This window comes from Vidua macroura, chromosome 18, assembly GCF_024509145.1.
Source record: "Vidua macroura isolate BioBank_ID:100142 chromosome 18, ASM2450914v1, whole genome shotgun sequence".
Taxonomy (NCBI): domain Eukaryota; kingdom Metazoa; phylum Chordata; class Aves; order Passeriformes; family Viduidae; genus Vidua; species Vidua macroura.
Genome location: NC_071588.1, coordinates 3,829,842 through 3,857,591, shown reverse-complemented (window position 1 = coordinate 3,857,591; position 27,750 = coordinate 3,829,842). Strand labels below are relative to the sequence as shown.

General features: G+C 53.4%; 2 protein-coding genes across 8 annotated transcripts; one reads left to right on the top strand and one right to left on the bottom strand.

The window, feature by feature from the left end:
* Positions 1-1,152: 1,152 nt before the first annotated feature.
* On the bottom strand, positions 1,153-12,788 carry ACAD10 (acyl-CoA dehydrogenase family member 10). Of its 7 annotated transcripts, none has more exons than XM_053994224.1 (15): positions 12,700-12,788; positions 11,660-11,887; positions 10,808-10,956; positions 10,075-10,269; positions 8,718-8,876; positions 7,816-7,975; positions 7,297-7,438; positions 6,954-7,022; positions 6,038-6,219; positions 5,366-5,516; positions 4,731-4,876; positions 4,040-4,213; positions 3,257-3,609; positions 1,791-1,856; positions 1,153-1,545 (listed from the first exon to the last, which is right to left on the bottom strand). In XM_053994224.1, exons 2-15 carry the CDS (start codon positions 11,814-11,816, stop codon positions 1,468-1,470), a joined length of 2,181 nt encoding a protein of 726 aa, XP_053850199.1. In that variant the 5' UTR covers positions 11,817-11,887; positions 12,700-12,788; the 3' UTR covers positions 1,153-1,467. The 7 variants fall into 7 exon arrangements, with proteins under 7 accessions (XP_053850199.1, XP_053850200.1, XP_053850202.1 ...); XM_053994225.1 differs by lacking the exon at positions 12,700-12,788 and adding an exon at positions 12,592-12,693; XM_053994227.1 differs by lacking the exon at positions 12,700-12,788 and adding an exon at positions 12,650-12,693.
* On the top strand, positions 12,785-26,999 carry BRAP (BRCA1 associated protein). Its single transcript, XM_053994231.1, has 12 exons — positions 12,785-12,960; positions 13,116-13,274; positions 13,816-14,017; positions 14,803-14,992; positions 16,385-16,498; positions 16,946-17,094; positions 18,951-19,026; positions 19,543-19,681; positions 20,070-20,179; positions 21,717-21,806; positions 23,581-23,684; positions 24,714-26,999. The coding sequence occupies exons 1-12, from the start codon at positions 12,879-12,881 to the stop codon at positions 25,072-25,074; spliced, it is 1,776 nt and encodes a 591-aa protein (XP_053850206.1). The 5' UTR covers positions 12,785-12,878; the 3' UTR covers positions 25,075-26,999.
* The last annotated feature ends 751 nt before the right edge of the window (positions 27,000-27,750 follow it).

The following is a 27,750-nucleotide window of genomic DNA, read 5'->3' as shown; positions in this document are numbered from 1 at the left end:
TGTGCTGGATCTCAGCCTCCCTCATCCTTGTCCGCCCATATCCCTTGAAGGGTGATGGATTCCCGGGGCAGTGGCTCCTGGGCAGCCCTTTAGAAAGTGGCACTCGCAAGGACTTCTTGTTCCGATGTGTTCTCCCTCCTGTTAGAGCCCTGCGCGTGTTAAACCGCCCGTGGGAGAAGCCAGAGCTGTTCTCCCCGCAGAGATGTGCCCGTGCTTCCCAGAGGGAGCAGCTCAAGGTGTCCCCAGGGCACCACAGCGCTGAGCTCCAGCTCGGGGCTAAGCCCTCATGAGTGTCCTGTCTGTGCCTGATCCCGGCATGGACAACGCATGGCATTGAGCACTAGTGCGTGTTAAATAAAGCCTTTGGTTCTCTCGAGCAGCCCCTTGCCTCCCCTGGGGCTTGGAGGCAGATCCAGCAGCACTAAAACCCCCAGGGCAGACGCGGCTCTCGGCCCCCTGAGCCTGCCCGAAGGGGGTGGGAGGTGCAGGAGTCAGGTGCCTGCTGGGAAACCATCCCAAATATCTGGGCTGGGCAGACACAGGCTCAGCTCCCTCCCCCTTCCACAGCAGAGCCAAATGCCCGAGGTTGAGGTGGAATTTCACCCTGGAGCTTGGGAGAATCCAAGGCTCAGGTTACCGGCTTCCCTACAGCCTCATGGTCCTTGTGCTGAGAGCCAGCACGGCCCCCCAGGGCTCTTTGCAGCAGCCCTGGTGCCCCTGAGGGCTGGCAGCTGGTGGCCACCCTGGGCAGACGGGCTGTGAGGCTGCACCCACGCTGGAGGAGCAGGAGAATCCAAAGAACCGTACCCATTACTTTAATAATTAATATAACATGTTAATTGCTCATGCTCATAAAGTTACCATGGTTGTTCCCACAGTTCTCCCCTAGCTCTGTAAAGCACTGAAAGCTCCCATTGATCCAGTCTGCATCCTCCATGGTCCCCAAAGAGACCCCACCACACTCATGGGACCATGGAGTGCTCCCAGTTTCTCCCAGCTCCACAGGGCAGGTGCTGCCTCAGCTCTGGAGTCTCCCCTGAATCCAGAGACCTCGAGGACTGGATTCAGTTCCTTCCACCACCAAGGATTCTTCCAGCATCTGCAAGTTGCTGGAGTCTGTGCTGAAGAAGATGTGCTGAAGGACAAGAGACATGCTGGTCCATTCTCTTTATTCCCAAAACCAAGTCATGCACTCCCAGCCAGGTCACTCCCAACCAACTCTCCCTGCTGCAGTTCTGACTTCTGCAGCCTCATGATCCAAGGATGGACTTGGCCCTGTATTGAGCCAGGCAATAAAAGCACTGAGCACAGACAACACCAAACACCACTGGAACTGAGAAGCTCTCAGGCTGCCCTTAGCATGGCCTCTCCCATGCCAGAGTGGATCCTTTGGGTCCCCATCTGAGGTTTCCCAGTGCTGCAGCTCCTGGCTCAGCTCTGGTTTGGAGAGTCCTGTCCTGTGAACTCTCAGCCAGACGTGGAGCTCAGGCCCAAGGGAAGTGCTGGGCTGGGATCTGCGTTGTGGAGATGTTTTGCTCCAGGGACCTGTGGGAGTGAGAGCAGAGCCCGTGTGGGCACACAGAGGGCTGCAGGACCAGGGCAGGACAGCAGCAATGTCCCAGATGCTTCCAAGTGTCCTGGCAACCCAGTGCTGGGGAAACACCCTCACTGGGGATCCCACAGCAGACAGGACACATCACCCCTCATGCTCACAGCCCCCAGACTGCAGTGGGGGTCCCAGTGTTGCTCTTTTTGGGTCAGGAAGGCTCAAGTCTGAGGAATCTGCTCACCTTGGTGCCCTGATCCATGGCCTGTGCAACCATCAGTGCCACTGCCTTGGTCCTGGCACTCTGTGCCTGGGGGAAGAGGATGAGACCCATGAGAGGTCTGGTGCCCCTGGTGCTGCCCCTCTGACAGCCAGCCATGGCTCTGAAGGAGAAACTGAGCTTCCCTCTGCTCCTCTGGAGAGGATCTCCCCGAGAGCTGTGGGGACAGGCATCCTGTGGGATCAGTGTGTGGAGTCTGCTGGCTCCTGGTGCGGGATGAGGCAGGGTCAGCTGAGATCCTGCCCTGCTCGGCCAGGAATGCCTCAGCCAAGGGCACCTGGCTGCCAAGCTCCCAGGGATCAACCTCCCCCTGGCAGTGCCAGCTGGCACAGGGCAGCCTTGCCCTTGCCCGGTCCTGTGCCCAGCTCTAGAGCACTGTGGCACTTCCAGGCTGGGAATATGTGGCTGTGGAACAGTCCTCTGCATTATCCTGCTGTTGCAGGCAGCAAAACTCCTCCCCTGGCTTTCACAACACACTTCCACAGCAAAGGCTGACAGTGCAGGGATGATGCCAAGGGAAAGAGCAGTGGCAGGGATGAGGGGGCTCTGCGGTGCCACACACCAGGAGCAGCATCTCCACAAGCCCAAGGCATGGAGTAGAGAGAGTGTGGCAATCCTGATGTTTGGAGACTTGGCAAAGATGAGTGTTTCGAGGAAGGGCAAGGAGATCTGCTCATCTCAGCACCTCCAAATTCCCCACAGCTGCTGCTTCCCTGCCCTTTCCACCTTCTCAGTGGATCAGCTGCCAAGTGCCCTGACACACTGACGTTTGCTGGTTTCTGCCAGAGTGCAAGGAAACACTTTGGAAGGGCACCTGGATATTTTTTTTGGCAGATGAAAGGAGGTTAAGTAACCCACTAGAATTTGATAATGTCACTAGAATAATTAAGAATATAATCTTGGTCGCAGCCCAAGGGTGGGGCTGTTTGCTTCCACTCACACTGTGAATGGAAGCGGGGGAGGTGCAAGCAGCTCCCTGCTCCATCTGAGGGAGCTCCCAAGGGAGCACCAGAGGGACACAGTGAAGGGAATTAACTCAGCCTTTCCCAGAGGGAGACAGGAGTGAGGCTTCCCTGGACAGGGAAAGGTAAGGAACAACCATTTCTTCCTGGACTGGCAAGTGTTGAAAAGCCCAAGCCCAGCCAAGCTCTGGGCACGCCATCAGTACACACAGCAGGACCTTGGGCAAGCGACCACAGCTGGGCTGGTGTTAATCTGCTCCTCTTGGAAGGGAGTGCCAGCTTCCAAAATCACTGTTTCCCAGGAGATGAACTCTGTTACAGCCATATCAACCCAGCTCTTTTCCTCCAAGGCACTGGGCTCCAGGAATGCCAAATGTCTGATGTGATCAGGAGAGCCAGGACACTTGGAGGCCAGAATCCCCACCCTGGGGCAGGTGCAGCAAAGCAGCTTCAGCACAGATGTCTCACCTGCAGCTCTGGCAGAGGACGTGGAGTCCCTCTGGAATGGGAACTCAGAAAGCCCCACTGGATGCCCATATTTTCCATCTTGCAGCAAAGCCCCTGGGCCATCCCCACCAGGCTGCTGGGAGGAGTGACCAGAGGGACTCTGGGCACAGGGGCTGCCCCAGGCCGTGCCCAGGTGCTGTAACTCCTGCCCAGGAGCGGCCCTTGCCCGGCCCAGGTGCTGGAATGTCGCACGTGCAGCTTTGTGGGGGGGAGGTTCTCAAACACACGGAATCCTTCTTTAATGGCAAAATCCCAAGCCAGATCAGCCACAAACTCTGTGTCCTTGGGGCTGCTGTCACCTGGAGCTGGCCTCCCTGGGGACAAGAGAACAGGACACTTATTTGGAAAAGTCTGTGTTACGTAGTCACCTCCCAAACAGCATCACCTGCCCTCCTCTGGGCCAGCCCAGCAGGACTTGGGGAAACTCCTCTCTAAGGGATGTGAAAATAACATCAGATTTAATTCTGATAAAGGCTCCAAGGCCACACCTGCTGTGTGCAGAGCACGGAGAACTCTCACCACCTCCCTGTGAGTTCCTTGGCAAAGGCTGGTGCTGAGCTGGAAGGTCTGAGAGCTCCATCTGTAGGACACAGCTCTGGGCTCCCAACTTTGGCCTCTGCTCAGTTCTCCCAGGAAAGCAAAGACCCCACAGCACAAGCAGCAGGCAGGAACAGGCCTGTGCTGGAGCAGGGAGGCAGCTCTGTGCCCCTGGTCAGGGACAGCTGGCCTGGTTGGGCTCCTCACCTGCCAGGGAGCCACGGTGCCGTCCCTGCAGCATCACAGCCAGGCGGAAAAAGGCAAAGGCCAGGTAGAAATTCCAGTTCTCCGGACGCTCCACTCCCATGTGGCCACAGTACATCTGGGAATACTCCTCTGCCGTGGGAATCCCCAGGTGCCCCAAGTCACACTTCCTCAAGCCTGGAAGATGGGAAGAGGTACCAGGGAGTCAGCTGCCAGAGCAGCTCCGAGCTCCCATGGGATGGTGTGAGCCTTGTGGCACAGCCAGGCCCTTCCATGGAGACACCTGCACCCTCCAGGACCTGCACGGCTGCAGTGCTGGCTCCGTATGGAACTCTGGGGTTTGGCACCAGCCCGTGCCCCAAAATGCACAGGGGGCAGTTCTCCTGGTTAGGGTGAAACCGTGACTGACAGAGATCCCTCCTAAATGATGGAACCTCTCTGTTTGACCCTGTATTTTTCTTTCTAACAAGTGTATAACTTAGTGCACAAAGCAGTCCTGATCTGCTTCACAACTTTCCCACCCAAAAGAGTTGCCCAGCTTCCCAGCTGGAGTGAGAGGGAAAACAACGCAAACCCAGAGCCCTTTCCAGCTGCACTGAGCCCCACTGCCAGCTGAGCTGCTTGGGCAGGAGCTGATCTGTTCTGAACTCTGGTTCCTCTGCGTGTGCCAAAGGTGACTGTGCCCCCTCTGTACCTCTGCGAGCACCAAAGTGGGCTGGCAGGAAGAAGCTCATACAGTTATTCGCCAAATCACACATGGGATCTCCTAGAGAGGCAAACTTCCAGCCCAGCACAGCAAGGACTTCTGGCCTGTCTGGATGAAAGACCAGGTGGTCCATCCTGTATCAGAGGGAAAAAGAGATCAGAAAAGTCTGCAGAGGAGGGAAAAATCCCAGTGCTCAGCAGCAGTAGGTGCTTTCAGTGCTCTTCACTCTCTTCAAAAATTGACAAGTCCTTTGGAAGGCAGCACAAAGTGAAACATTAATTTCTGCAAGCAGAGGATGGAGGTTACTCAATATTGAACTCTCTGGTTAATAATGCACTAAACTGTGCTTTGGAGAATGAAACCAAGTTAGTCAGAGTCTCAGATCAGGGCTGAGTCCTGAGTACTGCAGGAAGAGCTGACGATCCTCCAGTGTTAGACCAGCATTTGCAGCTGCTGGATGAAGAAACTCCATCTCATTCCCTGGGGATGTGACCGTGACCCAAAACCCAGCTTTTGGGCTGCTCTGAAGCTGCTGCCCCAGCCCAATCAGCACCTTTTGGAGTTTGTGGGTCATTTTACACTCAGTCCTTTTTTCCTGCCTGGGATGTGCTCCAGGGCAGTACCTGAAATCACCATGCACCAATGTTGTCTTCTGGGATTCAGGAAAATGCAGAGGCAGCCACTGGATGAGCCTCTCCATCGCTGGGATCACGTGAGTTTCCACAGCTTGATACTGCTTTGTCCAGGTCTCAACCTGCTGCTGGATGTAATTTCCTGGAACAGAGGAACAGAGGCTCCCAGGGAAAGGCACAAAGAGGCTTCAAAAGAAACAGAAAAGTCAAACAGCCAAGCAGATCTCCATCCAGAACCCTGATTTAAGCTCCAAGAATTTAACTGCAATTTCCAGGGGTCTCATATATTCTTAACTGGGCACTGGAGTTAACATTCAGGAGGAAAGAATCCAATCCTGGACAAAATGTAACTTCTCCGCCAGCTCCAGGAAGCTGAGCTATCTCTGCAGAGGGACTGGAGGGGATGCCTGGGGAGGTTTGGTCAGAGATGGCAGCAAAGAGTGGGCAGAGATGGCAACGGGCATGGCAGGAAGCTCTGGGAGGCAGGAGAACTTTGGGAACTCATGGGAAACCTGGATTGGAAGAGCTCTTCACACCCTCCCACCACACCTGAGGATTCAGACTCTGGACTGCTCATCTTCACTTTCCCACCTGCCCCCAGTTTGGTCCATCCCTTGAAATGCTGACACCCAGGAGAAGGAAGGATCCAGAGGCTCCTCTCACCGTGCTCCCCGAGGTCCTGCAGCTTGGCTGCTCCGAGGTCCAGGCTGTGGATCCTGGCCAGGACGTGTGCCATGGCCCCGTACCAGGCCCCGCGCCGGCGCGGCGGCACCGCGGGCAGGGACACGGCGCGGTGGATGTGGCCAGCACAGTGCTCCAGCAGGTAGAAAGGAGTGCCAAGGATGCTGGGGAAGCAAACTGGGATGTGTGGGGCTGAGGTCAATCCTGCTACTACACCCCAGATCTCACCTGCACCTTGAACGTGCCCCCCAGGCCTCACCTGTGTGGGCAGGTGAGGAGCAGCCCCAGCAGCACTTGGGCGCTCACTGGAGCCCAGCTCAGGCTGCCTGTGGCCCATGGCTGTGGCATGCTCAGCCCTGGCCCCTCCAGCCCCAGGAAGCTGAGCCTGGAGCCAGGCTCCAGCAGCAGCTGCTCCCTGCAGTGGGTGTGAGCTGGGCTGTCGGGCTGCTCACAAACACCAGGAGCAGTGGGCACACATCGAGCTGCAGTGCAGACACTGAGTCCTGCAGCCAGCAGAGATCTGAGCAGGCTGCAGGCCTGAGGGCTGTCCTCTCACAGATTTGCTGCTGTCACTGCTGTCTGAGGTCTGGCAGTTGGAAAAATCCTTTCTTTATTGCAAACCTGAGCACTCTGAGTCAGCAGGAAGCCCTACAATATTGCTTTATAAGTGCTTTTCAAAGAGAACTTTTGGATTAATTGCTAAAATGGGACATACCTAAACCAAACCAAATAAAAGTGATTCTGTTCTTTGAACTTCTGGATGCTCCTCCAGCCCTACACTGCACAAATGTTCATTAGATCAGAGCACTTTGGGAGCTCTGGTTCCTTCTCTCTTCATCTTTGGGGGAATCTGGCTGCAGTTGTCAAGCACAGAGTGAAAGCTGAGGGACAGGCTTACCTTCTGTCCTTGCAGAGAGCAAGCACAGGGGGCACAGGAACACCAGCCTCAGCCAGAGCCTTCAGAACCCTGCCAGGAAGGGAGAGAGATGCAAGGGAATCAGTCCTGGAACTGCTGTGTTGGAGGCACCATATCACTGTGCTCAGCTTTAAATATACTAAAATTATGTGGCTGGGGGGAGGTGAAAGGAGCACACCCACATCTTCCCATGGCCCAGAGCCCCCAGCCTATCCCACACTCTGGAAAACAAGGGGAGGTCATAAATGATCCTCCCCAAGTGTCCTGCTCCTCCAGTGCTGAGGCAGCTCCTCTGGCACAGCAAACTGCAGCAGGACCCCCTCACCTGTATTCCCTTGGGACAGAAGGGCCTGGGGGGCCTGAGGGAGGCTCCTCCTCCTTCTTCAGCACCAGCAAACGACCTCCAAACTTCACCAAATAGCTCCGGGTGGACTCTCCATGGTCAAACTGCCGTAACTCCAGTGGGGCTGGGAGTTGGGAGCAGAGGGTCAGCACTTCTCCAGGTTTTCCATCCCCTTCCTGCACATGGGGTTGAGATCTCACTCTGTGTCCCAAACCCCTGGGGAACATGGCAGTAGCTCACAGATGCCTCACAAGACAGGAATATTCCTGGCATCCCTTTGGCCACTTGTGCTCAACCCCTCCCAAAATGAGGAAATCCTAAAATGTTGTGTCTTAATCCTAGGAAAGTGATGGATCACTGAAACTGGAATGGCTGTGCTGTTTGTTTGGAGATTACGAGCTTTTCCTTAATATTATTTTTCAGTCCCTATGTCATAGGAAAAAGCCAATAGTACCAGAATATCCAGGTTTTCTGATGGAAGGGCCAAACCCACTGCAATACCTGTTGGGTGGGCACCTAGAACATCTCCAAGGTACTTTTGCAGACGATCCTTTGGGATTTCCATGCCTGGTCTCACTGAACGAGTATAGGGAACAAACCCTTGCAAAGGAAATCCCAGATGGGTTTCCAGCTCTTTGAGTGCTGCTTTTGGATCATCAACCTGAAACCAGGAGGGAGAGAGTAGCACTGGGTGACAGCTAGAAGACAAAATTTCCTGGGAAAGACAGAGCCCTGCATGGTTGGGATGAATTTATCTGTGAGCCCATCAGCACTGATCCACTGACACACAGGAATTCATGGGTCATTCCCTGCCAACACAGAGCTTCCCACCTTTACTCTGCCCTGGAGAGACCTGTGATGGTGGCACAGGCACTGTGAGCTTGGGCTGGGATAAGAGCTGGAATTCCCTGTGTGCAGTCCAGGGGAGTGGAGGTCACACTTCCCACCAGTCCCACTCTTGCCCTTTTCCCAATGGTCCCCAAAGTAAAACCCCTGTGCTCACTGACCCCAAAGCCTGAGGCTAACCTGTCAGTCCCCAGCTGACTCATCCATGAGGCCTCAGAGTTTCTGGGAATTCATTAACTGAGGCTCATTTTCTGCTGTGGTTGTCTCGACCATACGGATGGGGTTGTTTCTCCAATAGGGAACAGAGGAATAGGAATGAGGAGGGACTTCCCTGAGCTTACACAGGGTTTGGAGCCATGAATGAAACAGCCCAGAGCAGACTTTGCCAGTGATCCCTGCTTTAACCCCACCACATCCTGCAGGGACAAGCAAGGCTGGAACAAAAAGCTTGGCAAGAGTCAGCCACTGCCACTTGGAGATCCTGAGCTGTTCAAACCAAACAGCTTCTGGACCCAAAATCCATCCCCAGATCCCACCCTGGCTGTGTCACTTTGTACCTTCACTGTTTTCATGCCAAGCTGGGCTGCTGCCTTCAGGTTCTGGCTGCTGCTGTCCAGCAGGATGGACTCCTGGGGCTGGACACCCAGGCGCTCCAAGCACAGCTTGTAGATCCCAGGATTTGGCCTGGGCATCCCTTCCTGATGTGATTCAACCATCTACAGCAACAACAGATGGAATATGCATGAGCCTGCTGTGACCACAAACATCTGGGCAGTGCTGGAAATGGAGATGGGAGGGTGGGAAAGAGACTGTCTAATTAACATGAGAAATAAAGGATGTGGAGCTGGGTAGGCCGTGGTTCCAGAGACTGTGTGGGTGCCAAATGCTTTGGCCATGGCTCCTCAGCTCAAATCAGCCAAACAGGATGAGCCAGTCCTTGGATGGAAGATATCCAATGAGATGTCCCGATGTGGGAGACCAGATTGGTCCCAGACCAGTTGTTCAGTGCTGCCCAAGGAAGCCTTGGATGGCAGCACCTTCCAAAGGCTCTGGAAAAGCAGCATCCTGACCACTGCACCCACCAGCCACCCCAAAGCCACCTCCACAGCAGCTGACCATAACCATCCACCTAAAATCTGGATCAAAAAAGCATTGACTCAGTGTCTGAACACTCCCACTGCCCTCACAACCATGAACAATCCAAGCAGCCATTCCCCTGCTCTGGTAACACTCCAGGAACAGCAATGAATCCATTGGATGGATATAAAGCCAGTACTAATGGAAACCCACATTCAATTATTTTTCCCCCACTAATTGCTGCGCAGGGCTGTTGCTCCTGTTCCAGGAGCAGCACACACTGGAGAGGCTGTGGGTATTGGAGCCTCGAGGTTCATGTGTCATCTAATCTGCTAATCTGTGTCATTTTTGCAAAGGTGAAGTGTGCTGGGAAAGGAGACTCTGCTGGGAGAGGAGCATCTGCTCCTCATCTCACACAGGTCAGCATGTTGGGGTAGTGTTTTTTTGTTGTACAGGGGGTGCATGGGCTCTTTGAAGAGTACTTACTCTTTTAAAGCTTATTTTTGTTTGTTTGTTTGTTTGTTTTAAAGCAGGCAGGGCACTGAATAATAACATTTATTTCTAGTCTGGTGTTCCAGCTTCCAAGTCCTCTGTCTCCATCACTGCCTGTGCCTGTTACACAGAGACTCGTGGTTGTGTGGGCACTTTGCAGTGGATTTGCAAATGTCACTCAGCCCCTCTCCAAGTGCCTACAAGGAATTGTGTCAGGAAATGTTTTCCCAGGCTGATGTCAACCAAAGCGTGCTGCTGCTCATCTGCTACCTGCACTTAAAGAATTTCACTGCTGCTTTCACAGGTGGAGGGCCAGAGCCCCACTTGGGATCCATCCAGACTTACCACATCAAAGTGCTGTTGGTCCAGGGGCAGGAGCCTCTCTCCATCCCCCAGGCACAAGCTGTGCCTCAGCAGAGCTGTCTTAAGCCCTTCTGCCCGGATACACTGAGCTGCTTCTGCCATTATGGGGAGCTGTTTTATCATCTCCTTTCGGATTAAATCCCAGAGAAAGGAGTGCACTGGAACACGGACATTTGCCTGAGAAACAGAGAAACCCCAAGAGTGATAATGGGCCAGAAATGGGGTGAAAATAAGCGTGCTTGGGTAGGTATGTTGCCTGATCATCTTATTTTGCTGTCCTGCTTCCTCTGGCAGCAGAAGGCAGGCAGGGAATCTCTCAGCTAAATTGCTTTGCCCAAATAAACAAATGTTCTCACATTCCTAATTCTACAGCAGAGATAAAGGACTGATTTTGAGAAAGAGAAATCGCTGGCACTGTGCCTGCCATGGGATCAAGGCAGTTGACAGCTCAGCAGGTGGGAAAGGAATCTGCATTTTAGACTGAGATGTTTAAAAAATACTTTATTCCAGTAGGAAATTAAGGCAAATTAATCTGTCTGCCTGCCCAGGCACCAGGATAATGGTGAAAATCTGCCCTGCTCTGACAGCAATGCTTCCTAGATGGAAAATCCAGACCTTTCAACCACAGAATTTCTTTTTAAATCTCCTCTTTCCTCACTGGACCTGTTTCCATGCAGTCAGGAAGCACAAGGAGAGCAGGGGGGAGTTGGCTTACAATCTCAAAGCACTGCTGTCCCAATTCCTGCAGGAACTCCACAGCTGTCAGCTCTCCCCTGGAATACTGGAGAGAGAGGCTGTTCTCCCCTCCAGACAGTGCAGCTTGCTGGATGGTGCCGGCTGGAATACAGCTCCGGGCCTCCCAGTCTGCATGGAGAACAGCAGGGAAGCCAGGAAAGAGCATCAGCAGACTGGGAAATCAGCTGGGAGTCCCTCCGAGGCTGATACAGGGCCCAGCACCGTGAGAATGATGGGCTGCACTGGGGTGATTGACACAGCACAGAGGGAAGAGTTTGGGCATTCCAGGAACTGCAGCACCTCATCCCTGTTTTCAGTGTGGAGAATTCCTAAAGGACTGCACCAGCCTTGGGTGGCATCAGGTGGTGGCACTACAGGACAGTTTTGTCACCGGGGGGTTCAGGGCGGTCACTGTTACCTCTGTGACTTTTGATGGCACAACAGGTCCCACCATCACAAGTTCTTGGGTGTCTCACCAGAGCCAGCTGAAAGAGGCACCTGAAATTTATCTTCCCTCCATGCACAGGAACAAGAGGAGCTCTGCTGACCAGGGACCAGATCAGGAGAAGGGCTGGAGCTGTGCCAGGGCTCAGTTAGGCTGAAATATCAGGGAAAGGTTCTTTCCAAGATATTTCCACTGCCCAGACTCCCCAGGGAATGGGCACGGCCCCGAGGCTGCCAGAGCTCTGGGTGAATTTGTTCACTGCTCTCAGGGACAGGGTAAGGATTGCTGGGGTGTCTGTGCAGGGCCAGGAATGGATGATGATCCTTGAGGCTCCCTCCAGCTCAGGCCATTCTGTGATTGTGTGGGATCAGGAATGGGAATACACACCTGTGGCTGTCCTGTGAGGGGCTGGGAGCAGCACCCCGCTCTCCTCAAAGACCACGGCTTTGTAAGAGAAGACTCTGGAGTGCTGCGGGATCAGCGGGAGCCGCCGGATCCCGGCACACAGAAGGTTCTGGGCACGGGCAGCGCCCCTCAGGTACATGCTGGGAGCCACGGCAGGGGCCAGGGAAACTCACACCTCAGCCGGGGAGAGGCTGGAGCACAGCTGTAGAACTACAGGGGAAATGTTTATTCATGCACACAGAATCATGGAATTGTTAATGTTGGAGAAGACCTCCCTCAAATCAGCCTCCCCAGGTCCACCAAACCCTTGGGCCCAGGGCTGCCTCTGCTCAAGCTCTGAACAGTTCCAGGGATGGTGGCTCCACCTGGGCAGCCACTCAAGTGTCCCAGCCAAACCAGGGACCCCCAAATGGGGCTTTACACAGGGTCCACACCCCTTCAAGGGCTGGGCACAACGGGGTCGCCCATCACTAACATGCACTAATTACTGATCATCATCAGTGACTGCAGCCATGTGAGGGTCGGGCTCTGCTCCCAGGGGACAAGGGACACAACACGGTGAAACGGCCTCGAGGTGTGCCAGGGGAGGTTCACGTTGGACATCAGGAGGAATTCCTTCTTGGAAAGGGTGGTCAGGGATTGGAACTGCCTGGGGAGGTTTGGAGTCCCCATCCCTGAAGGTGTTCAAGGAAGGCCTGGATGTGGCACTGGGAGCTCTGTGTTGGTGACAAGGTGGGGATGGGTCATGGGTCCATGATCTCGGGGGTCTCTCCCCTCAGGGATCCCAGGACCCCTCACACCTCCCGGGCCGATGATCCCGGGGGTCTCTCCCCTCAGGGATCCCGGGACCCTCACACCTCCCGGGCCGATGATCCCGGGGGTCTCTCCCCTCAGGGATCCCGGGACCCTCACACCTCCCAGGCCGATGATCCCGGGGGTCTCTCCCCTCAGGGATCCCGGGACCCCTCGCACCTCCCGGCCCGCCCGCAGCGGGCAAGGCTCCCGCTCTCGCGAGAACGTACCTCGAACTCTCGCGAGAAGCAGCGGCCGCCCCTCGCAGCCCCCCGCGCGCGGCCGCCGCCGCAGCCGCCGCCGCCCGCTACGTCACCGAGCCGTGACGTCACGGGGTCAGAGGGGAAAGGTGCGGGAGGCGGAAGCGGCGCCGGTCCCGGTCCCGGTCGGCGGCGGCCCCGCGGAGCCCATGAGCGTGTCCCTGGTCGTCATCCGGCTGGAGCTGGCCGGGACCTCCCCGCTGCCCGCGGGCTTCGCCTACAGCGCGGCCGGTGGGTTCCCCCCGCCGGGGGCACGGGCGGGGCGCGGGGCAGCGCGGCCGGGCCCGCTCCGCACCGCGCAGCTGCCGCCGGGGGCCGTCCCGGTGCTGCCGCTCCCGCGGCTCCGCGCACGGCGCCTCGTCCCAACGCCTGCTTTGTCCCCGCAGCTCCGGACATGGCAGCGGAGAGCACCGGCGCGGCGCCCGCCGCCGTGCCCGCCTGCCTGGAGGGGAAGGGCCCCGGGGAGCGGGCGGCCATCCTGCACCAGCACCTGGGCCGCCGGGAGATGACCGACGTGATCATCGAGACCATCCAGCCGCGGGCAGGTACCGGCCGCGGGCACCGGGGGCGGTTTGGGCTCGCCGCTGGCGGCCCCGTGGTGGGGGAGAGTGTCCCGGTGCTGTCACCGGCCGGGCAGGGCGGGGGGGCCCGGGTGGTGGGGGGCTTGCGGGGCCGGAGCGGGCCCTGCAGCTGGGAAACAGGCTGAGAAGTTCAGGGATGCGGGGGGACACAGGGATGCCCGCGGCAGAGCCGGGCACTCCTGGGGCACTGCCCGCTGACCTCATCCCGATCCGCAGCTTCCTCCCGAGGGGCAGCCCCGAGCTCTGGGACAGGGATGGGACCCAGGGAGTCGCTGGGGCTCTGTCAGGGGGTTTAGGGTGGAGATCAGGGAAAGGTTCTCCCCCAGAGGGTGCTGGGCACTGCCCAGGCAGTGGGCACGGCCCCGAGGCTGCCGGAGCTCCGGGAGAGTTTGGACAAAGCTCCAGGCTGGGATTGTTGGGGTGTCTGTGCAGGACCAGGGGCTGCACTGGGTGATCCGGGTGGTCCCTTCCCCTCAGTAAAGGGGAAACTTTGCCTTTGTGAAAGATGAAGCACAAGCTGCCATGGAGGGAAGAAAATCCTCGGAGGCTGCATCAGCTGAGGACAAAACTAAACAGGAGGATCAAAGCAAGGAGTGTGAGGCTGCTCCAGACTCGCCTTCCAAGCAGCTCCCAGACCAGATTTCCTTCTTCAGCGGGAACCCCTCGGTCGAAATCGTTCATGGAATTATGCACCTGTACAAAACAAAGTAAGAAGTCCTGATTCACGCGAGCTCAGGTGGGAATGGGAGGGTGAGTTGGCCACCCTGGGGCTGTGGCTCCTGAGTGGGGACAAACAGGAAGGGTGACTCGCTCCTGGGAATGAAGAGAGTGACTGGTGTTAATGGTGGAGCTTGTCACAGGGTGACACCTGTGACAGCTGTGGGTGACACTGGGGGTGTTGAGGGCTTGTGAAGAGTATAAGACAAACACAGATTCAAAAAAAAAAAGACATTTGAAAGCAGCTTTCCAAGGGATCCCACAATTGAATAGTGATCTCTGGGGCCTTGGGGACAGGTCTGGGAGCTGTGTGAGGCAGGAGATCTCATGCTGTATTCCAGGGGTTCCAATTCCACACCACTCCCCTATAATTTGTGTGAGAACTCCCATTTCAGGTCTTCCTGGAAGAAAGGAGACCCAGAGCCACTAAATGGGCATTGGCAGTAGTAACAAACATTGCTCAGTTGTTCTAGGACTAGTGCTGAACATCTGGGGCTTGCCAACTTCAGCTGTTTTTATAGAAAAACAGGTGTCAAACTATTCCTGGCAAATCCCACTGTTCTTGGAGCTGCCCAGGTTCATCCTTGGCTAAAGGATGTCTGTTTGTGGTCACTCACCACAGCCCCTGCCTCCTCCCCACTGATGACAAAAGAGGGTTGAGGTTTGACAGCAGAGCTGCTGTGACTGTGTGGCTGGAGCTGTGTGTCCAGCTGTGTGTCCAGCTGTGCCCTGCCCCGGGAGGTGAGGCACAGCTGTGTCCCTGCTGTGTCCCCAGCAAGATGACGTCCCTGAAGGAGGACGTGCGGCGCAGCGCCATGCTCTGCATCCTCACTGTCCCCGCCACCATGACCAGCCACGACCTCATGAAGTTTGTGGCCTCCTTCTACGAAGTGATTGAGCACATGAAGATCATCAGAGACTCCACCCCAAACCAGTACATGGTGCTCATCAAGTTCAGCTCCCAGGTAAGGTGCTTCCAGCATTGCTTGGCTGCAGGAATGTCACACCAAGTCACTGATCTGGAGGCTTGGGTGGCTTCACTGGGCAGCTCTGAGCCAGGCTTGCACTTACCCATGGAGAAACAGCCCTGTGCTCCTTCCCAGAGAATTCCTGCTGAGATTAGTCCTGCACCTGGAAGCTGTGGATGCCATGTTCTGGCTGTACTGTTCTTTTGGAAGGATATCTTTCAAAAATTAGTCCACTTCCAGAGTTCTCTGCTATCTCTCAGCTTGTTCAGTGTCTTGTGCTGTGCTGAACAGAAAAAAAAAAAAAAAAAGCCAGGGGAGCTCCCTTTGTTTTAAGAAAGGATTTTCCTGCTTTTCTGAGGAGCTGGATGGTTTCACAGCCACTGCCAGTGTGGAAAGAACAGAGCCCCCCAGTCTGAGAGCCTGGGGGTGAATTGTACCCAGATAACACAGATAACAAGGGGCTCCTTCAGGCCCCTTGGACTGGACTTTAAATTCCCCCTCAGTTTCCTGTGTAGACCCTTTCACTTGGACATTCTCTTCTCCGAGCTGCACATGATTTATTTTGGGGTTCAGGGAGAGGTTTCCCCCAGCTGTGAATTCTGCCTGAGAGATTTCCCCAAGCCCTTTGTGCAGATGGAGGATTTGTGTGAGTTTTGTGCTAATTGCAGTAGTTACAAAGATGGTTTTACATCTCTTGTTCCATTAAATTACTCAAGCAAATATTTAATGCTAACCTTGCAGCAAATCCCTAAACTTTTGCTCAGTTCACCCTGAAATTCCTGTTTCTCAGGCAATTTCCTGAAGCTCTGTTGACCCCTAATGGCTGTGCCTGCAGGTAGCAAAACAAATCTCCAGGTTCTTTATGCCTGGAATCACCAGGAGAGTGAGAATGTGACATTCAGCTGATTGGTGGTTGTGGAGAAGGGGTTTGGGGAGCTCCTGAGGGAAAAGAGATGATGGATTTGGCAGGTTTTGGGTCAGTTCTGCCTCTTTTGCCCTGGAAAGTGCCTGGACTGTGAGTGATGAATGGATTCTGTCCCACAGTTAAACTGACACCAACCTGCAATGTGGCCCTCTTACATTTTGCAGAGAGCAAATTTGCTTTGCAAATGCACTGAAATTGCCAGCAAAGGGTAAAACAGGTGCTGAAGGGGAATCCCCAATGCCTGCTGAGTGCTCCAATGTCAGTGTCACTGCCCTGAACTTCACTTGTGACTTCCAGAGGTGATGCCAAACCCAGCACCAAAATGCAGTGCCTGGAGCTGGCTGAACCCCTCCTCTGGCGTTCCAGGGAAGAAGGGAGGATATGGGAGGCTTCTCCTCCTCTCCCTTGGGTGGGTGAGCTGGGATTTTCCTGTTTGTAACCAATTTCCCCTGCTCTGTGCCCAGGCTGATGCGGACAGTTTCTACATGGCCTGCAATGGCCGGCAGTTCAACTCCATCGAGGAGGACGTTTGCCAGCTCGTCTATGTGGAAAGGGCTGAAGTCTTCAAGTCAGAAGATGTAAGTTTGGTTTGTTTTTTTTTTTTTCCCTGCACTTCAGAAGGTCTTAACAGGATTTTTTTTTAAGAATAAACAGCAAAAATGCCTTAATGCATCATCCCCACCTCCATTTCCTATTCCAGTGGTCCTTGGAAGAGTTTGTGTGGTGACTCCATGGACTTTGTGCCTCAGCTGTGGCCTAAACCTGCCTTGGGTTATAATTTAGGGAATCCACAGAGCACAATGGGGCTGGTTGCAGGTGCAGCCCCTTCACTGAGCCCTGGCTGTGGCCCTTTGAATGTTTAGGATCACTTTCTTATCTGTGCAATAAGTTCCCAACTACTGTGTGGCCTCACAGCGTTCCTGTGTCATGGTTTTGAACCCTGGTGCCAGCAGTGATGGGAAGTTGGAGTTAATTGCTGGTGCTGGGAAGGTGCTGAGCAGTTTCTCTGTGCCTGGTGCTTGCAGGGGGCCAGCCTGCCCGTGATGGACCTGACAGAGCTGCCCAAGTGCACCGTGTGCCTGGAGAGGATGGATGAGTCTGTGAACGGGATCCTCACCACGCTGTGCAACCACAGCTTCCACAGCCAGTGCCTGCAGCGCTGGGAGGACACCACGTGAGAGCCTGGGCTTTATTTCCACCTCTGAGGCCCTGCTGGGAGTGCTGGGGGTTGTGCTTACAAAGCTCTGCTCGTCACTGTGGGGGCAGGAATTACTGCAAGTCCTGATGCTCGGTTTTTCCCATTAAGGGGCTCCCAGAGAAAAATCTCCCCGCCAAAAGTAATTGAACAATGATTCCCAGGGGCCTCGCTGCTGAGGCAGGGAGGGACTTGTAGGGGAATGCTGATTATTTCAAAATACTCTAGGAGAAAAGTGCTGGGCTAAACAGGCCTGGCTGCACACACAGCCCTGCTTCACTCAGCCTTGGCAGCTCGGCCAGGCCCTTCCTTGGCATTGCAGATGGATCTGCTGGAGCTGAGGGGCCTTGTGGGGAGCCCTGCAGCCTTCTCTCCTACCTGGATGCTGGGAGGGGAGGAAGAGGAGGTGTGCAGGGGCACACTGGGAAGGGGAAGGCAGGGGAAGAAGGGATGATGACAAGGTAGCTCAGCAGATCAGGCAGGGGAGGCGCCTGCTGTTCCAGGTGAGCGATGGGAAGTCGTGTCCCTGGCACAGGGAGACCTTCCATGGGACTGGGCAGGCTGGGGGCTGGACCCGTGTCTCTCCTTAAAGCAGCTGTCCTTGCTGCCACTGACCCTTTCCTCTTGGTGCTCCCAGCTTCCCAAATCCCTACGGAGTGGGATTTTGGTGTACCTGGAGCCCCCAAGTGCTGCTGTCAGCTGGGTGTGTTTGCCATTCCTCTGGACACTTTCCTGGTTTGCTGCACCTCAGGCAGGCACAGACACTGCAGCAGGAGGCTGCAGATCCTCCCTGTGGCTGCTCCCTCCCTGCTGTCCCAACTCCTGGATTCTCTGATGGAATGTGAGGAAGATTGTAGCTCTCTGTGATCTATCACTCCCAAGGCAGAGTAACAGAACTCAGGGAGATAAATCAGATTTGGAGATGTGCAGGCTGAAGGGCTGCTTTGCTCCATAAATCCAAGCCAGTGGAAATTTGGGGCAGTGGAGCATGGCCAGCACAGGAGCAAGATCCCAAATAGCCATTAAATATGGAATATACAGTTTAAGCAGAACTTATGCTCCCAGTCTAAAGAAATGACAGAGGAAAACCTCTGTTCTCCTTGCTCAGGCACCACAGAGGCTGCAGGTGCCTGAATTTGAATAGGAACTGACTGCAGCCCAGTTGCCTCTTCCCTGGGAGATTTCTGGGGCTTACCTGGCAGCTAATGAAAAATAAACAGTCCTGGCAGCAGCCTCAGTTATCCCATTCCTGAGCTGAGCTGCTGCTGCTCCAGGGCTGGACACAGCTTCCTTCTGGTCTGGGGTGTTGTGTCTTTGTGGCAGCACTGAGGGAGTTCCAAAAGAGATGAAACATCTGGATCTTTGGTAGATCCAAAAGGGATTCCTGCTACTGATTCTTTTAGGGTATAATTATGGGATATTCTTCCTGGGAGAGCTGAGATTGAATCGTTCAGGTTGGGGTGGGATCGAAGCATCTGCTCAGGGCTGTTTTAAGGACTGAGGGGTGTTTGCAGAATGTCACTTGGCTGTCCCCAGCAGTGTGTTGTTCCAATGCCCTTCCTCAGTGTGTAGCTTCTGTGTAAACCCCTTGGATGGCACCAAAACCAAATCCAGGTGAAGTGGCTTTGGGAGAACTGTTCTTTGTTCTGTCACCAGCTTAAAACCAGTAACTTAGTGTAGAATGAATTCAGGTGGGGTAAATGTGAGCTCATGGGTGATACAGGGAACATCCTGCTGCACAAGGCATTTCCCTGGAGCTCTCTGGCTCTCTTCTCAATGACTGGAATGTGAAGATGTTGCTCCCTGTGTCTCATGACATTCTTGTTGCCCTCCAGGTGCCCTGTGTGCAGGTACTGCCAGACTCCAGAGCCTGTGGAAGAGAACAAGTGTTTTGAGTGTGGAGTTCAAGAAGTAAGTAGGTGGGTGGAAGGTGAGATCTGGCCTAGATCTGACTGCACAGCTGCTTGGGTTGCTTTGGGGCTTATTCTTGGGCTGATTTCGGGCTGGTTTTACCAGCCAGTGGGGTATCAGCTTTCCTTTTGAATTGCATCAGTGCTGGGAAGGGATGTCACCTCACAGGTTTCCTGGTCTGATGAATCTCTGTGGTTCTTAGAAAGATCAGTGTGACAGCAGGGAGCTAAACCAGCCTGATGGTGGTGGCCCTTCCAGTCTGTGCCCTCCAGAGCTTGCTGAGATCCCTCATTCCTTAGCCAAGGCCACTCTCCCATCTGGGTGGGATGTGTCCAGCCCCTGCAGGGGTGTAACTGCCTTTGATGGGCAGAGCCCCCTTCTCCTTGGCCTTCCAGCTGAGGGGGAAAGCAAACACTGCTCGTTCCTGAGGCTGTGACTGGAGTGGGGGGTGGTCACGCTGTCTCGGGGTGCTGCTGCCCCCAGAGCTGCCCCCCAGAGCTGCCCCTTGTGTTGCAGAACCTGTGGATCTGTCTGATCTGCGGGCACATCGGCTGCGGGCGCTACGTGAGCCGCCACGCCTACAAGCACTTTGAGGAGACGCAGCACACGTACGCCATGCAGCTCACCAACCACCGCGTCTGGGACTACGCCGGGGGTGAGCCTGCAGCCCTGGGGGACAGGGGCTCACTGAGGCACAGCGTGCTGGGCACGGAGGAGCTTGTGTCTGGGCTAATCCCTGACTTTGGGGAGCAGCCATCTCTGCTCTAGTGCAGCTTCCTGGGGCTGGAGGAGGGGGAAGGTGACTCGGTCACAAACCGGGGCGGTCCCACAGCGTCCCTGGAATGTTTGTTACTCCTTTTCCATCATACCCCATAAGGTATCTTTTCCAAATACCCCATAAGGTGGCTGGGAAAAATCTCCTAAAGAGCAAATGCAGGTGGTGTTGGCTTTGTGCCTCGCTGAGGGGCAGGGTCTGGGTGGTTTAATTGTGCTCCATGATTGGGGTTCCTCAGATCTGAGTGCCCATGATTTTCTCTCCTCAGACAATTATGTCCATCGGCTGGTGGCAAGCAAAACGGATGGCAAGCTAGTTCAGTACGAGTGTGAGGGGGATATGTGCCAGGAGGAGAAAATTGATGCCTTACAATTAGAGGTAAATATTTTCACTTGTTGGACTCTGCGTTGTGGAAATGTTTCCAACCCCACCACAACCACGGTTCAATCCCATCAGCTGAGGCAGCAGATCTGCTCCCAGCCTGGAATTGTCTCCAGGCAGGAGCAGGATGGGTTTACTGCTTTTTTTTTTTTTTAATCATTTTTTTTAAGCCTCTCCCTGGCTCTGCAGAGCCGATGCAGCGCAGTGTGAGCTGGCTGCAGTGTCGTCCTGTGGTCACTGGTGATTGAAGCAGAGCTGCTTGTGCTGCTGCAAACAGGGGGCACCGGAGGGAGGAGAGGGTCTGAGTCACTCCCCAGACCCTTCCTAGTGGATCTGTGGCTTGGGCTCAGAGCCATGACCTGTGTGGAACTGTCAGTTTGGGTAGTTTAGCTCCCAAACTGAACGAGGATGCAGGAATCCACAGCTGTGCGCTCACCTTGGCGAGCGCAGAGAGCTGACAGTCTGATGCCAGCCCTGTTCTGTTCCCTTCCCTTGAACAGATAATGATTTATTTATTTTTTGTACCTGTTGCCCAGCTTCTCCTAACTAAAGGAGAGGAGCTTGAAATGCCTGCTTCACTGAGCAGCCACTGCAGCACGATTTCAGCCGCATTAGACATGAGGGTTTGTGAGGAGGAACAGCCCACAGAGACCAGACTGGAGGAGCTCATTGCTCACATAAATATTTGGTTGCTTTTCAGTGAATTTTCTGATTAACACTTGGATGTTAAACCAGCTAATTTTAACCCTTTTTTTCTGTGAGGTGGTTGCTTGAAGCATGTAAGATCTCTCTGTCTAATGAGATTGAAATATTTCAAGAGAGAATGAATTTGGCAGTGTTTTGGCACTCGGAAATTACTGAGAGTGATCAAGGCTCTGTGCATGTTTAATTCTCTAGTGAATGCCTAATTTGATGCTTATTAGCTTGATGAAAAGGAGTAATCACCTTTTTCAACCTTCTCATGACTCATTTGCAGAATCAAAAGGGAAAAGATGGGATGTAGGGCATAGATCCTTGTTCACATATCAAAATGATATTGGAATGGGCCATACATGTTGGAGAAGAGTAATTGGGAATGGTTACAGAGAGCTGAGGGTGCTTTCCCAGAAATCTCCTTATAGGAAAACTGGATATGTGCATTGATCCTACTGCACTGGAGTTTGGGTTGTGGATGGGAAGTGTTCCCCTCAGCCTTTGGGATCTCAGACTCTCAGGACAGGGATGGGTGGTGCTTTATTTTCCTGTAGACATTTATTGCTATTCCCATGAAAAATCTGTCTCCTTAAACAATTCTTGGTTTGATACTTTCACTTGATCCTTGTTGTGCTATAAAGGCTTTCCTTAATTTCAAAAAAATCCCCCAAAATTATTTGATTGGGAACTCAAACTGGTGAAAGCCATCAGCTGGATCTGCAGCTGGGCTGTGTGTCCAGAACCTCCTGATTTCATCTGGTTCAGTTGACTTGTGGATTGGAACCCTTAGGGCTCCTTAACCAGCAGGGCCACCCTGACTGCTCTGTGTCTCTGTTTGTAGTATTCCTATTTGCTGACGAGCCAGCTGGAATCCCAGAGGATCTATTGGGAAAACAAGATTGTCCGGATCGAGAAGGACACGGCTGAGGAGGTGAGCTCTGCCCTGGGCCTGTGGGAAGGGTCCTGGCCCTGTTAAATGGGAGAAGAAGGAGCTGCTGCATCTCTGGTTGAGCCTGGGCGCCTCCTGCCACAGCCTGCTCCACTCCCAGCTGGGAAAATTGGCTCCAAGATGGATCTGTCCCTTATCTGGCTGCTCCCAGGGAGCAATTTGCTGCTCAGTGGTGCAGAAGCAGGTAGATTGCCACAAAGATTGCAGCTTGATTTAAATGTGCTGCTGGGGAAATGCAGCAGTGGTGGAAGGCAGCGCGTGGTGCTGCAGGATCCCGGAGCCATCCGTCTCTCCGACACGGATCTCCAGGGAATGTTGGTGGAGCAGAGACAATATGACTTTAATTTGCTCAGCTGCAGAAGGTGGAACTGTCTCTCTGCTCCAAATGCATATTGATTTGCCCTTTCTTTTTGATCCCTTTTCTCTCCTCATCACCCTTTGGGAAAAGTTCAGAGTCTCCTCCTATAAAGCATCCTGCAGGCAGGACTGCTTCAAAATGTCACCACGAAAAATCCAGGGAGGATATTCTACTCCTTTTTTACTCTACATAGATCCTTTCAACCAGGTTTAAAGTGAGTTAGGATTTAGAATTAAGTCCTAAACTTACTTCAGGACTTCTAATTAACCATTTAAGCATCTGCAATTAAGTAAAGATAGAAATTGAGACTGTTGAAATGGTGGTCATTGACCTTGTCCTAAAGAACAGTCCCAGGAATCTTATGGAGGGCCTTATAAAAGAAAAATATATAAAAAAAATCATCTTGCAGGAGACACAATCCTCAAAGCAGCTTCAGAATGAAACCACTCTGATCCCTGCTTCAAATGTGGTTTCACATTTAAAGATCCCAGTAATTTTATCCATGGCACTTGTTCCATGTAAGTCTTGTCTGGATTGGTGCCACCATGCAGTGTATTCCATTATCAGTGCTCAGGCTACTTCCCCAAATTAACCATCAGCAGCACCAACATTCCCTGATGAGGACTGGAAGGCTTCAAACCTGCTCTCCATCCATGTGTGCTGACACTTACATTAGTCCAGACTGCTGCTCCAGGAAAGCATTTTCCATTAAATTCCTGCCCCACTGCCTGTGAGCATGCTGGAGGCACCAACAGAAGGGAAACAAGAATTCCTGACTCTAAATTTCATTTAAGTCTCATGCTGGAGGTTTGACACCTGGAGAAGGAGAGCTTGGCTTTCTCCAGGAGCAGCAGCTGGAATGGGGCAGCAGAGGGAAGAGGAAGGCCATGGCCAGGGGATGTTTGTGTTTGTGGGAGGGAGATATTGGTGTCAGTGGGTCAGTGCCTTATGACAGCACTGCTGAGTCAGCCCCTGCTCATCTTCACACTCATACTCTGAGGTTTAGTTTAAAATGAGCAAAAGCCCAGCCTTGTAATGCCTTGAGGTGGAAATCAGAGTTTGCTGGTGGATCCAGAACCACAAGAGAGTGGCCAAAGGAATGCTGGATGCAGGCAGGAAGAAGTTAAGGAGCTGCTGCAGCTTTTGGCAGTGCCTGGCACGGATCTGCAGCCAGAGTTGCTGTTCTGTGGGAGCAGCTTCCACGGCAACGTGGCTCCTTGGGAGGCTGGGATCCGAGGCTAACACGGGGGGTCCTCACCAGAACAAAGCCTTGGCTCCAAGCTTTCCTTACCTGGGGAGAGGAATTGGTCAAAGTCTGGAAACAGCTCTGGAAAACCAAGTGTTGAAAGGGCAGCGGACTTTGAGCTGTTGGAAATGCCCCTGTGTTTGTTTTTACAGATTAACAACATGAAGACCAAGTTTAAAGAGACCATTGAGAAGTGTGACAGTCTGGAACAGCGGCTCAATGACTTGCTCAAAGAAAAGCAGTCAGTGGAGAGGAAGTGGGTACCACTGCCAGGTTTAGTTCCATGCAGCCATTAAAACACCGTGCACTGACATCCAAAAAGAAAAAAAAAAAAAAAAACCCTGCTATTCTTGGGGTTTGAGCTGTTTAAGCTGCAATACTGAGAACATGGCTTGCTTTAAAAAAAGCTCTGATTTCTGTAGGTGTTCACAAATGGGAAGTGTCTGAGTGAGCCCAGCTTTGGGGCCATGAGCTCCCTTTCCACACTCTGCATGTTTAGCATTCAGGGATCCTTCCTCTCCCTGCTCCGAGGGAGATGCCAGCCGGTTCTGCCCTTGGTGGGTGCATCCAAAGGGATGAAAAGCAGCTCAGCAGGGGCATCACCCAGCACAGAGGAAAACACAGATCTTGGGAAGTGCCTGGAGGAAAGATTTCAAGCCTGGGAATTGTGGATCCATGCAATCCTTGGGTGGGACTGTGTTCCTGTTCCTCCCAGCCCAGGGCCTGTCCAGCAGTCCTGGCTGGAGCAGGGAGCACAGGCACTGAGCTCCATGCAGCTCACCTTCCTGAGTGGGAAACGGGCAGAGGAGGCTGCCAGGAAACTGCCAGGACAAAAGCAGAGTTGTTGGGAGCAGGAAGCCCTGTCTGTGAATCACAAGGCTGATACCTTTGTGGGAGCATCTTCCTTCCCAGTGAAAGTGGTATTTTGAGGGTCTTGGGAGTGTGGCAGGAGGCCCCTGACTGCCCTCAGCTCTCTCAGGGTGCCTTGTAATCCCTGTGCCCTTTTTGGCACCCATTCCAAAAGCTGCAGATGTGTGTCCAAGGTCAGTTCCATCTCCCAGGCACACCCTGCCTGCTGCCTGTGCTGTTGGCATTTGGCATGAGATGGAATTGCCTGACCTGGGGGTGATTTCAGAGTCTTCTAGTATTGCCTCCCCTTGCCCATCTCTGCTGGAAAACCAAATTCCAGGTGGTGTTGGTGGGCTGGGGGTCAGTTATCCAGGCTGAGGTGGTGTTTGGTCTGGTGGGCAGTGCTGCTGTCCTGACTCCTGCTTCTCTCTGCAAGGTGTTCCCAGCTGAACAACAAAGTGGCAAAACTCTCCAATGAGCTGAAGGAGGAGCAGGAACTGAACAAGTGCTTGCGAGCAAACCAGGCCTTGCTGCAGAACAAACTGAAGGAGGAGGAGAGGGTGTTAAAGGAAACCTGTGAGCAGAAGGACCTGCAGATCTCTGAGATCCAGGAGCAGCTGAGGGATGTCATGTTCTACCTGGAGACACAACAGAAAATCAACCACCTCCCAGCTGAGACCCGCCAGGAGATTCAGGAAGGACAGATCAACATTGCAGTGGCATCTTCTGCCAGCTCCTCCACAGCAGGCACGGGCAAACCTTCCTCCAGGAGAGGCCGTGGCAAGAGAGGGAAATGAGAACAGGAATTCTCTGCTCCCACCCTGGAACTGGCCGTGCCAGCAGCAGGCCAGGCTCACCTCGGGACTCGGGCTGGGAACACCCAGCTCAGTAAAGCTCAGCTAGAAATTGTCTCCAGAGCTGCTCATAAAACTGGCTGCCAGTCAGTGGAGGTGTCTGTGGTATTTAAAAGCATTTCACTGCACTATTTAGCTGTTTTTAGGCAGATCTTGGTGACCATTTTGCCTTCCCTCCTTTTCAGAGCCCCTCCTGTCATGCATTTGACTTTCTTGGAGAGTGTTTTGGGGTGGGGGGGTGTGGGGTGTGTCCATATCCAACATCCCATTCCCTGCAGGGGTGCTGTAGAGTAGGCTCAGCCCGGTGTGTAAGGCTTCTCCAGGTTCTTCTGGATTAAAAGGATTCTCAATTAAGAAGTTATTTAATAAACAGTGTAAATTAGGTTATACACATCTCCTTTTTGTATGTGCAGTCCTGACACTGCAGAACTGCCTGTGCAGGAGTAAAACTGTAGTTTGGAAAGAAGAAGGAGTGAGGTGTGGAAAATAAACCATCTTAGTGGTGTAAGAAACCAGGCAAGTCCTAAAGGCCAATGGTCTGGAAATTTAAAGGCTTTAAGGGACTTTGCTCTGATCTCTCTTAATTTTAAAGGTGGCCTTTGAGAGGCCAGTGCTTGCTGTGCTGCCTGTGGGGCAGAAAGGGTGAAAGTTTTGTGTTCTGGATGCTGTTTAATGTGGTTATTTTATAGGTATTTCTACAAATTAAGTAGAGTCATCTGTGAGTTGGGGAACGCATTCCCAGCGTCCCAGCGCTCCTGGAGCGGGCTGCATGTGTGTCCCCTGCCTGAGCTGCTCTGGCAGTGCTGGTGTGAGCCCCAGAGCTGTTCTCCTCAGAGCCAGGTGAGGAGAGGGACAAGCACAGCCTTTTCCAGACTCTTCCCACATTCCCGGAGCTGCCGGTGCCGGGTCTGCGGCGGAGCCGGAGGCGCTGCCCCTCCACCGAGTCCTCAGCAGGAGCTGCAGCTCTTGCTTCCAGTTCCTGTGCTCACCAAAATGTGGCACTATCCACAACCTCAGCTGGCAAAGCTTCTGTGTGACTTGCCCCAAAGGGACGCAGGTCCTGGAAGGGAATTTTGTGCACAAATCTACTTTGGTTTGGGGTTTTTTGTTGGTTTTCACTTAGAATCTAAGACTCGATGCTCCGGGGTGGGAAGTTTTCCCCTGGAGAAGCGACTGTCCTGGTTGCTGTTGTGCTCAGAATCAGAGCATTTAAAGGCTGATCTTTTGTTAAAAATGGCAGGGGAGTCCCCAGTTGCCTTTCCAGGCACAGGATGATCCTGATCCTTGTTGGAACAATCATGACCTTAGTTTGGAACACTGAAACAGCTCTGGCTGAGCAGGTCCAGCCTGGAACACAGGCATGAAACAGCCAGTCCTTTATTGCTAGAAGTTGTTCTTTTTTTGGCCCATTGAAAGGGACAAGTCCCAGTCCCTGGAATGACCCTGGGAAGGCGGGTGGTTCTCATCCGTTTCCTGGCTGCATGGACAGAGAGAGTTGAACTTCCTCATTGGAATTACAGGGCTGTTAGTGCACTCTGGGCATCCCCTGCTTGGGTTTGGAGATCTGCCCCCACCACCTGGAACTTGGACTTTTCTGACTTTGTAGCAGGAATGTACACTCGCTTTTCCAGTGTGTGGATTGAACTACCAGGCCTCTGCCTTCTGTAAATGACTCTAAGGACCTCGAGATGTACAGCACAGCTTGCTCTCCTAGAGAAACTATTTTATTTAAGATATATTTTTACACCATTAAGATCCTCTGACCTTTTGCTGAAGGCTTGCTTTGTGTAGAACACTAAAGATGCTGTACTGTATCTTGGAATTCATTTTCAAAAAATGTGATGGAAAATTAAACCAGCGTGCAGTTCTTTCTGTGTGTGTGTTCCACTGGAGGGGAGGGAGGAGGTTATTTTGGAAGTCTGATCGTTTTTAACTCAAAGGCAAAGCTGTCCAAATGAGCTCTTGGCCATCTTTGGGCTTGGAAAGTTGGGCCCAGCTGAGCTGATAGGAGCAGATAAGGCTGGGGCAGTTATCTCTGGGCAGCTTGTGCAGAAAAAGCAAGAATTGTAGAAGGCTTTGTGTTAAACCAAATAACTCTCAGTCCTTGAGTCCCCTCCAGCTTCTCCTTAAACCATCCCAGGTGAGCAGAGAGCTTGCAGTGTCTGTCTGGGTGTTTAATTCACTGCTCTAGATCATTGGGCTCCCCCAGGCTCCTTCCCTTGGGACACTTCCCACAAGGAAATGGGGCTTGTGGTAAAGGGAAAGGTCCCAGCTCAGGCTGGTCTGTGACTTTTCCTTACCCCTCATCCGGAGCCACAAGTGCCTGGAAAAAGCTTTGGTGCTGGCACGTCAGCCTGTGGTCAAGTTGTGACATCAGCAAGTGGAGCAGCAGGTCAGCGCTGGCTGTGACTCACTGTCCCCACAGCAGGAGGCTGCAGCAGCGTGAAATTCGCCAGCACTGGACAGCTGAGATTGGCCGAGCTCCTGCTGTGGTTACAACCCTTGAAATAGACTTTTTTTTATTTGGAAATCCTGGCAGGAACACACCTTTCCCCAGCTTACCAGCACAGGGGTTTGCTGGCTGTGCTGGGTGGTCTCCCAGGGAGCTGTAGGACACAG